General features: G+C 27.3%; 1 protein-coding gene across 1 annotated transcript; it reads right to left on the bottom strand.

Annotated features, from left to right (window-relative positions):
• Positions 1 to 1,650: 1,650 nt before the first annotated feature.
• On the bottom strand, positions 1,651 to 7,558 carry LOC100161103 (60S ribosomal protein L4-like; the record flags this gene model as incomplete). The annotated part of the gene is given in 7 exon segments (XM_008191186.3): positions 1,651 to 1,922; positions 4,511 to 4,609; positions 4,697 to 4,821; positions 6,189 to 6,434; positions 6,496 to 6,537; positions 6,540 to 6,672; positions 7,402 to 7,558. Coding segments are annotated over 7 exon segments (920 nt in total), but the record flags the coding sequence as incomplete, so codon positions are not given.
• Between the last annotated feature and the right edge of the window lie 4,475 nt (positions 7,559 to 12,033).

Below are 12,033 nucleotides of genomic sequence, written 5' to 3'. Positions count from 1 at the left end.
TTGATCTATGTTTGACATATGTACCCAATTATTTATATTTTATAGCCGATATTCAAATTTAATTTATTGGATCAGAAATTAAAACAAAGCATAATTTTATAAATCACTGATTTTCAACTTCAAAATTTACATCATATCCAACTTTAAAATCTTTGACTATTAGTTTCATAAATTAATTTCCATTTAATATTATGGCCAGCATTAAATAAAAAGCCTGAATAAATATGCAGGGTGAGATTATTATCTTAACGCAAGCAAAATATTAAATGTTATATATCCAATATAACAAGACTAAACATGGTCGAAATATTGCTACATTTCCAACTTAAAGTTTGTAATCGTTTTAGAGACTACTGTCAGTTTTAATACTGTACTACATAAGACGTGTAAGGATCATTGATCAAGAAATAATAAAATACTTATATAATTTTAATAAAAAAATCTATTTAAATGTCAGAAATATTTCCTTTTTATCATCAAGGCTTCAATTACACGTACTGAATATAAATATTTATAACATCCAATAATTGTATCAACAATCATGCTTTACAAGCCATGTAAAAATAATAAATATTATAAGAATTAGTTTCAACTAGATCAAAGAGCTAATTTAAATTGATTAAGCTAATCAGAAGTTTAATTAAACCTGGATATTATCATATAATATCAAGAACACGGACCAAGCATTTTTCTCATCATAATAATTAAGGCTTAAATTTAAATTGAGTAAGGTAATCAGAAGTTTAATAAAACCTGGATATTATCATATAATATCAAGAACACGGACCAAGCATTTTTCTCATCATAATAATTGAGGCTTAAATGTAAATTGATTTAGTTAATCAGAAGTTTAATAAAACCTGGATATTATCATATAATATCAAGAACACGGACCAAGCATTTTTCTCATCATAATAATTGAGGCTTAAATGTAAATTGATTTAGTTAATCAGAAGTTTAATAAAACCTGGATATTATCATATAATATCAAGAACACGGACCAAGCATTTTTCTCATCATAATAATTGAGGCTTAAATGTAAATTGATTTAGTTAATCAGAAGTTTAATAAAACCTGGATATTATCATATAATATCAAGAACACGGACCAAGCATTTTTTTCATCATAATTAAGTCTTAAATTTAAATAGATTTTATTATACCCATAATTTGAAAAAAACCCAATTAATATTAAATATTGGATCAGAAAAATTGTATTAACTGGATATTATCATACAATATCAATAACACGGACCAAGATTTCCTCATCATATCCAATTTTCTAATAGTAATATTGATACCAATTAACTTATTAGCTATGTAGATTGTTTTGTTTAAATAAGTACATAATATGGTAATTGTCATAAAATAGTTATATATAATATAAACATAGACGGAACATTAGGTATGATAACGCGTGCAAATGGTGAAGCTTGTTACGAGAATCGAGCAATATTAAAGCTATAAATTGGATGTCCTCGGAACAGTGCCATTTCTCCTACTATAATGATAAAACCCATTCTATCTCTATTAATCCGTTTGGCATGACCACGCCCCGCCTCCCAGTCCTCGGAACAAATGTTCCGTCTATTTCTATAAGTCTATGAATATAAATTATCAATGGTAGTATAAAATATTTATTGCATTTTACCTTTGAGCTGGCAAGTATTTCTTGAGTTCATCAGATTTGAGAATCCTTGTCAGATCAGTATTTGACATTTTGGGGAAAGGCAAATTGTAGCCGCTCTTCAGAGTTGCTTTTTTGTCCCATGTGCCATAAAGATCATCCAACTTTTGGAAAGCAGATTGTGTCCAGATAATAAAACGTCCAACATGACCACCAGGGGCCAAGTGCAACAAGTTTAATTTCCTGATGTTAATCAAATCTACACCTGGGATGTTACGGAAAGCTTTCCTTAAACCCTAAAATATAAATCAAACATTTCTCATAAATAATAATATTAAAATTGCATGCATATTTGGATGGTTAACATGTAAAAAAAATTAAAAGTACTTTATAGGAAACAACAAAATGTCTCATTTCTGTATTAGCTGTATTATAGCTTATTTTTTTTTTACAGATAAATTGAAAGAAAATATACTGGTCAAATATAATAAAAATGAAAACTAAGAAGATTATTAATATTTGAAAAATGAACTAATTAACTTTTATCTTCCTTTAACCTATCTACCTACCTACTCATTGTTATTGTGAAAAAAAAGATCAGTCAATTTACTCCTTGCATACAGGATTTATGAAGGAATTAATTAAGCTGATACTGAAAGCAACAAAATACATTAGTTGTAAGTAGTATATCTATCATAAATGTAAATAACTTAGATCTAAATTAAGTATAACATACATTATATCGTTGGCCTACCAATTAAAAAATACCAATTATACTAAGCTAATCTCGAGAAAACTATTTAGAAAAAATTGTGATCTGTCTTGGAGTATGCCATCAATACATATCAAATATAGTGGCGACTGTGAAACAATCAGTTTTACTTTAGCACAAAAATACCACTCATAACATTAATAAAAAATTATGCATGTGTAAAACTGTGCATAATTTATTAGGTAACTGGAGGATTTTACATCTTATAATTATTTTGGAGTATGCAGCAAATAAATAATTAATTATAGCAGCGACTGTGAAATAATCAAATTTTAATTTTGCACAATAAGACCACTCGTAAGAACCAAGTATTAATAATTAAAGTGTGAAATTGTGCAATAGGTATTTTGGTATTCATAATTATGTTCAATCTCAATGGAACCCAAAAGATTTTTGTAGTATGATCCTAGGGTACGCCTTGAAATAAAATATTTTATTTAGCACACTTATGGTAACAATTTCAATGATTATATCTATTTGCATGTTGGACATTTTTATGTGCTTTCATTGTATATAGAGAGTAACCTTTACATTAGTGTTTAACCAATAAAACTTAATATAATATATCCCATAACTTAATATAAGTATACACATTATTTAAAATGTACAATTTTACTAATAAGAAAAAATTAATATAATTTAAATGTTTTATAATTATTTTGGGTATGCAGCAAATAAATAAATAATTATAAGCAGCGACTGTGAAATAATCTGTTTAATTTTGCACAAAAAGACCACTCAGAAATATAAAAAATATAAATATCACAAGTGTGATATTGTGCAATAATTATTACTAATATTGGCAACAAGAAAAATGTTCAACTTCAATGGAACCCAAAAGAATTAATATAAATAAATTTCCTGGGTACGCCTTGAAATAAAAATTTTATTTAGCACACTTACGGTAACAATTTCAATGATTTTATCAATTTGAATGTTGGACATTTTTATGTGCTTTCATTGTACTAAGAGTAACCTTCACATCAGTGTTTAACCTATAGAACTTTATATAATATATCCCATAACTTAACACAAAACGCATTATTTAGAACTTGAAAATTTAATAATAAGAAAAAATGAATATAATTTAAATGTTTTATAATTATTTTGGGTATGCAGCAAATAAATAAATAATTATAAGCAGCGACTGTGAAATAATCTGTTTAATTTTGCACAAAAAGACCACTCAGAAATATAATAAATATAAATATCACAAGTGTGATATTGTGCAATAATTATTACTAATATTGGCAACAAGAAAAATGTTCAACTTCAATGGAACCCAAAAGAATTAATATAAATAAATTTCCTGGGTACGCCTTGAAATAAAAATTTTATTTAGCACACTTACGGTAACAATTTCAATGATTTTATCAATTTGAATGTTGGACATTTTTATGTGCTTTCATTGTACTAAGAGTAACCTTCACATCAGTGTTTAACCTATAGAACTTTATATAATATATCCCATAACTTAACACAAAACGCATTATTTAGAACTTAAAAATTTAATAATAAAAAAAAATTAATATAATTTAAATGTTTTATAATTATTTTGGGTATGCAGCAAATAAATAAATAATTATAAGCAGCGACTGTGAAATAATCTGTTTAATTTTGCACAAAAAGACCACTCAGAAATATAATAAATATAAATATCACAAGTGTGATATTGTGCAATAATTATTACTAATATTGGCAACAAGAAAAATGTTCAACTTCAATGGAACCCAAAAGAATTATTATTAATACATTTCCAGGGTACGCCTTGAAATAAAAATTTTATTTTGCACACGTACAGTAACATTTCAAAAAAGTTTTTATATGAATGTTGGACATTATTATGTGCATGAGCCATGAGAACTAAGATTTTTTTTAAATTTTATCAGCATAATGTTCCGTAGGACTTATTATAATCTAATAGAGAATTATTTATTGTTTGGAAAGTTTGTCCCCAATACAAGCAAAAGCCGACTAGGAAAGATCAGACCATTTTTTATAGCACAATAAATGTTCAGTTTTAATATCTAAAATTAAAAAACTTTATATCATGTGCACTAATTATTTTCTTCATTATTTTAAGAAAGAAATTAATAGAATTTGATAACTTACTTGATCTTTACTGTAAACAATCAATGGACCTCTACGCTGAACATGACGACGATTACGCATTTTTCCTTTACCTGCACGTAAACGGCGAGACTTAATCACCTAAAAGTAGAATATGACACAATTAAAAATTAATTTAATAAAGTGTGTATTATATTAAAATATTAAGAAATAACTAATTGATTTAACCTTTTGGATATCTTTCCATGCTTTGATACGGTGTAAGAAAATTGTAGCTTGCTTGGTTTTAGTGTATTCTTGGATCTTGTCAGAAACAACTAATGGAAATTCAGGTACCTCTTGTACCAAATGACCTATAATAATTATTAATTACATGTTATATTATTTATTGAGTTATAATCTAAGTAAAAAATGCAATTTTTTTATTAGATTTATAAATGTTAGATACTCTTGCCGCCGCCACTAATATTAATATTAAGTGAGGCAACGCCTAGAAAGCACAAAATTTATATATGCACTAAACGATCAAAATGTTTAGTACAAATACATATGTATTTGACTACACTATGTGCATTTTAATTAAATATATTAAAATATTGATACAACTGAAACTAATATAACATACATTTTATGGGGACTTGTTTGATACTCTTGCCGCCACCACTAATATGAATATTAAGTGAGGCAACGCCTAGAAAGCACAACATTAATATATGCACGAAACGATCAAATGATTTAGTACTAATAAATATAAAGTATTGTACTAAACAATGTGCATGTATATTAATTATTCCATAAAGAAAAAGAATATTCCTTCGTGACATTATAATTAATATAAAATATTATTATATTCTATGTATATCAGGTAGAGAAAATACTAACACAATAATTTATTTAGTTTAGCTAAAAGTAGTCACTTAGCCACTTTAATTATATATATTTGCTTAAAACATAATCAGACAGTGTCAACGTAAAAGTAATCATTGAAATCATAACCCAATGCTCTGTAAAGAGTGTCATCATTTCTAATTAATTTAGTATTATGAGCAACTACTATTAAAAATGTAAAAACCATCACAATGTATTATAAAATATAATGTTTAATTTAAAAGTTTAAAAAAAGTTAAATAACTTCTAATTCATGTGGTAATTATCTATGAAGACTTATAGATATTAGTAATCAGACTTTGTCAACGTAAAAGTAATCATTGAAATCATAACCCAATGCTCTGTAAGATTATCATCATTTTAAATTAATTTAATAATACAAGCAGTTACCTACTATTATTAACTATTATGAATATCTATTATTAATAACATTAAATTATGAAGTAAAAAGAAAGTCAAATTATAAAGACTTATTGATATTAGAAATCAGACTTTGTCAACGTGTAAAGTAATCACAGGATATCATAACCCAGTGCTCTAAGCGATGTCATCATTTTTTGTGCATAGGTAGTAAATGTTTTATTTACATGTTATGTTCATTGTTTCATTTTAAGTAGAAAATAAAATATTATTCTTATTAAATGTGTCTAAATCCATTGGAACTCCAGAAACAATTAATTTTTACCAGAGTACGCTGATTAAATTTATTTAATATAGCACATATTAAAAAAAAAATTACATAGAAAACTGATAGTACAAAGTTCATACGTGGACATTTTGGGTGCATATCAACATTGAAATAATGATTTATAGTAAAATATAATAAAACTACCTTTTGACATGACAAGAGCAGGTACACCAGAAGCGGCAATAGCTGATACTGTAGCATAACGCTTTTGTGTAACATTAATTTTTCTATGCCAACGGCGCCATACACGTGTGGGGGCAAACATTCGTCCACCACGACACATGTTACCGAAAGCTCCTTGACCACTGCGGTGAGTACCACCACCTCGGACACGAGGAATACGAGCAACGGCACGACCAGTACCCCATGATTCAGCACTAGTTTGATGACCTTAAAGTATTAAAAAACCTAAACTAAATGATTAACAAATCATAAAATAAAAACTTCTTACCAGCTAGTTTGCTGACGGCATAAGGTTGTCTGCTGTTTTTGAAACATTGTCGTGGACGAAACTAACAACATCCGGTCTGATGGGTGCTTTGAACACAGTAGCAAGAGCAACAGTTTCTCCGGTTTCTTCATTTTTTTCACTGTATACAGAAACTAACGGCCGAGCTGTAGATAAAGCCTATAAACATAATTATTTAACATGTTAATATTTTTAATTAAATAAGAATAGAAAGTATCTCATTTGTAGTAACGAAAAGTACACACTTAAGAACAACATAAGAAGCAAGGGTAGATCGGTATTATTTGGAAAATATATACATAATATTATGTACACATGGTTTCACAAATATTTTAAGTACTGAAGTGTTGGAAGATTAACACACTGTGAATTAACGCGAAGAAATGTTTTATTTACGATATAAGAAGCCCAATAATTAGTCATTTTTTTGTTAAAAGAAGTAACAACAAAAATATTACGATGGATCTTTTGTACGTAGATTGAGGCAAAATAAACTATTTAAGGATATTGTTTAGAATGTGTCCCGGGGTTTAGTTTGAAAACATGAAGCTGCAAGTGGTAAAACATCATTATTGCAAAAGTGAGGTTAGGTTTAGAAATGTCGCAATTTCTTACAAATAACTTAGATAAATCGGTAAATCGTAGTGAAGACGTTTTAAGACGGTCGAATATGCACGAATCTTGAAACTCAACATCTGAAGGCAAAAACACGTAATATTATGTCAAATAGTTAAGCAGGAGTCCACATGGCCGGGCATGGTCAGCGGGTCGAGTGCATGCACGACTTACAAGCGCTAGGAAACGATCGACACAAATACCAAGTAATGGTCGATAAAAACATAAATGGTAACTTAAAACGAACGAATAACGAAAGAATAAATGACTTACCATGGCGGTGTTCCTAAAAACTAAATAGTTAAAAACTTATAAAAAAATAACCATCCGCACTTGAACCGAGACACAGTGATAGAGAAAGATGGACATGAAGCGCGTTAACCACACGAATCGACTACGACATCAATTTCGTTGAGCTGGGTGGGGATGAGACACAACTACACAGTACATGGAAGTAACACAAACACGTCTGGAACAAACAGTGACGCGCGTATTTATTCTCTTCACGGCTGGTTCGATCGTTTCCCCGCCAAATTTAAATCGTTGTGACTTATCATTGACTATCCAGATGACACTATAAAATAAAAAAAAATAAAAATAGTTAATTTTAAATTATATTACAATATAAATTATCTACCACGGGCAGAAAAGTTTTATATTTACGTGGATCATAATTTAAGATCATATTTGTCATTTTGAATGTATCTTGGTCAATAGTTATGAATTAAATGTGCGGTTATTACTTATTATGCATTACTCAGCTTTTAAACCACACCTTTACTCACTGATCATAACTTTAAATAATATTTCAACTGTTAAGAATAATTTTAAATACATTTAGACATTAGACTTTACTCAGCTAACTTTCTTTATACTAAACTGTCTGTTGATAATTTAATATCCCCATTTAATATTCTACTTTATTAATTAATTGACTTAAGATGTAATCATTAATATAATACTAGGTCACTAGGATTTAGGAGGAAGAAAAAAAATCAAATATTAAATCTGTTTTGTGTAAGTAACATTACATACTATTTTTCGCAAATGTAGCCTAATTGAATGTGACCATTCATATACGTTATATCATTGATTATAATATTTATAAATACTATATATTACAGTAACTATATAATGCTATATACTATATAGTACTTACTATTTAGTATATAATCAATGGTTATAGCCTATAGAAAACTTGTATAATAGGTAGGTAGGTAACTATAAGTTATAAAAAACACTGGTTGTCAAGTTTATTGTTAATTATTGTTATACATTTATTTATGAATATTACGTTGTATGATATAAAAATAAAATCTGAACAATATATTTGAATGATCAAGAAAAGAAGAATGCATGTTAAACGCAAAAAATATATTTTGTCATTTTTTTAAATCCTATATATGATATTTTATAAGATATAAGCTCCAATTACAAATTGAGATCAATAATAATTATATTAATGGTTTATAGTTGCATTTAAATTTTAAGCAATTATTATAAAAAATATATAAGAACTATTTTATTTTATATGGTACCTACAATATATTATAATACATATAAGTATTTTAGATCTTGAGTGGAGCGATGAATAAATTAATTTTACAACAATGTGAGTGACATAAAAATGCTTCAAATCATCTATTTTCGACTTCAATATCTTTTCTGGTACTAAAAAATAAATAACTATAATGGACATTAGCCGCATAGGCACAACTAGGGTTAAAATTCTAGGGGGTTATAGCTCACCTAATAAAACTATTAATTTAAAATATATAGGGCTAATATTCTAAATCGATAAGGGATATTTTTGGGCAGGCTAAATCGTAGTCAGGGACTAAGCCCACCTAGTTTCGTCACTGGCATTAGGCAGCCATATAAATTATAAATACATAATAAAATATACTTTTAATATTTAGTCATTTAGCCATTTAGGAGGTGGTCAGTGGCGTAGCGAATCGTGTTTTTCAGAAGCAATTGTTTCTGTATTCTGGGGGATGGTGGTGGGTCATAACTCATAACCTCATTAAGCACACATACACGGTCAGTCTTTGAACTTTATTTTGGGTGCTACCCCACCCCCTCTATTTGATCATATGAATATCGTATACATCAGTTAGAGTAGGGTGGGGTAGGTCATAAATAATTTGTTCACTTCCATATGATGTAAAGTTCGCTACGCCACTGGAGGTGGTCAGCTCAGAATCGTTTTTCGTACGTACCTAATGGCCAATGATTTATCATTTAATTCAAATATAACATATCCATAATCCATACAGTGACCCGTTTCAAACTCGTACAATATTGTACAGCAGACTATAGCAGAGCGTTATCTACTCACCAACTTATTTTATTTTATTACTATTTATTTTAGAAAATCTACAATTTGTAACATAATATTATGTATAATTGGATAAATGTATAATAAGTTAATAACCAAATTTTCTGAATATTTATTTTTATTTTTTGACATAAATAACAGGTAATCGGACTAAAAATCATAAAAAACCCACATACAAACACAGAGATAAAGTTCTTAAAATCAGGTTATAAGTCGATTAACTCCAATTTTTAAACTAACGGAGGTAAATGTGATCTGCTACGCGTAAATGTCGTATGTATTACCTACGCACTTGTAAAAACGAGATAACAAATGGTCGTGTAGCGTCTTCTAAATAATTGATTATCTAAGATTTAACCAACATTTCTGATTTTAATTCAGTTTCATTTATATTATATTTATTTAAACTTGAAAACATATACATAAGACAACAAAATTTGACTAATATATTTATATATCATAATTATAATAATAACATTTATCTATTCTGTTATAATAATAACTTGACCAGGATACAAACAACAAACCATTAGGCACAACTACACAAGCATACTTACTGCACACAACCGTTGTACTTATGAAGATTGAAGGACGATGATAAATTATATAGTACGATAAAATAATATAAAATCTGATTCTGTTTTTAGCAAAAGCGATAGACAGGTGTCAGGTGCAGCGATCGCTGTCCGGTCAGTCTCACTCGTTAGTCGTATTATACAAATAATATATAGTTTATTTGAAAAATCAAAAAATAAAATAATATTTAAAATTAAAATTTGTAAATGGAGCTACCGTTAGTTGGAATAATGAATATTATGATAGGGGGGAAGGGGGTCTAAAATAAAAGTAAAGGGGCTTAGAGACTTAGACCCTAATTACCAGTGTTGTGAAAAATACTTTTAAAAAGTATTTAAGTAATAACTCAAATACTTTTAAAATAAAGTATTTAAAATAATCTTTAAATACAAAAAAAAAAAATCTATTCAGTTCTGAAATAATTTGTTATAGTCAACTGTTTATTGATTTCTAAAAACACGAGTTGTTCAGTAATCAAAATACTGATCAGTTTTTCGATGTTTGTCGACAATAAACGATAATGATAATTGATAACTATTTTCTTGGTAAATAGGTACCTAGCACTAATAATTAGTAATAATATTTTCGCATTCATAAATAGTTATATATCAAATCATAGCCTTTATTTTGGACAATAAACTGTTTCCTAGAGAAAAAAACATTTAAACAATGAAACCCAATATCGAATTGTCCATAAATGGTAATTATATATAATAGAATATTGTTAAAGTTGAAGCATAACCATGACGGCACGGCATTTTTATTTACCAAGAATTATAAATAGAAACAAATTAAGAATTAAAATAACCAAAAAAAAGTATTCAATAAAATAGTATTCAATAGTATAAAAAGTATTTAAAATACCATTCAAATACTTCAAAAGAAAAAGTTATTAAGAAAGTATTCAATACGGAAAAATGTATTTGAATACTTTTACTCAAATACTTTACTACACTGCTAATTCAACAATGAACTTAACATAAACCACGTATTGAAATTTGTAATAGTAAATACTAATGACTAAGGATTTTTAATATTTTAATGTTTTATTGTAACAATATAGTAGTCAGTAGAAGCCTTGTATTAAATTTTAAAGTATTTTTACTCAACAAATAAAGTTTTATTAACATTCATAGAAAATGTCCCTAAACAGTTCAAAACTAATCAAAATATTTTGAAAATTTTATCATGTATAGAAAATGGAAACATAAACAACCAGTGAACATTTCATGTATGTTCATTTGTTTTAGAGTTACACCAAAAACCAAAATCGATTTTGTGGAAAACCGATTTTGGGTAAAAATTCCCGTTTTTCCTTAATTTTTCTTTTGTTTTTCACGTCACTTTTGAAAACTACCGGGAAATTGTTGACCCCCAAAGTACCAACTAGATTCACTTTCCTATTAGCAAAAATACTGTTGAAGAAAATCCAAGCATTTTTACCGTCATAAAAGGCAAAGGTGGGCATTAACTAGTTAGTTTATTTTCTTATCAACTTATAAACTTAACTAGTTTAATAAATTTACAGTTGAAATAACTTAGCTTTTCTCAATTCTCAGTTGATTTTAAAAAAATCCATGAAGTTGAAACCATTTTAAAATTTTTCGTTTATACGTTAATATTACTATTATTAGTATAAAACAAAAATAATCCAATAGAAAAACACAAACATTTTCTTGATAACATAATTTTGTGTATATTAATATATTAATATATGTTATAAATTAAATATTATGCGACTTGCAATTATAAATGTTTTTAATAAAATTAATAATTTTAAATTACAAATTGACAATTGTTATGATTTAATGTTAAATAACTTATAATATATATGATCATGTACTCATCTTCACGTATTATGACATTCAATTTCTAAACGATATACAAAAATATATTTGTTAAATTATTAATTTGAGATGAGTATAGTTTAAATTAGTAAATAATAATAAAGTAAAAGTAAAATGGTAACAGTGAACATTATGATAAGA

This window comes from Acyrthosiphon pisum, chromosome A1, assembly GCF_005508785.2.
Source record: "Acyrthosiphon pisum isolate AL4f chromosome A1, pea_aphid_22Mar2018_4r6ur, whole genome shotgun sequence".
In the NCBI taxonomy this organism is placed as follows: domain Eukaryota; kingdom Metazoa; phylum Arthropoda; class Insecta; order Hemiptera; family Aphididae; genus Acyrthosiphon; species Acyrthosiphon pisum.
Note: the sequence above shows the minus strand (reverse complement) of the source record. Positions and strands in the feature narration are given on the sequence as shown.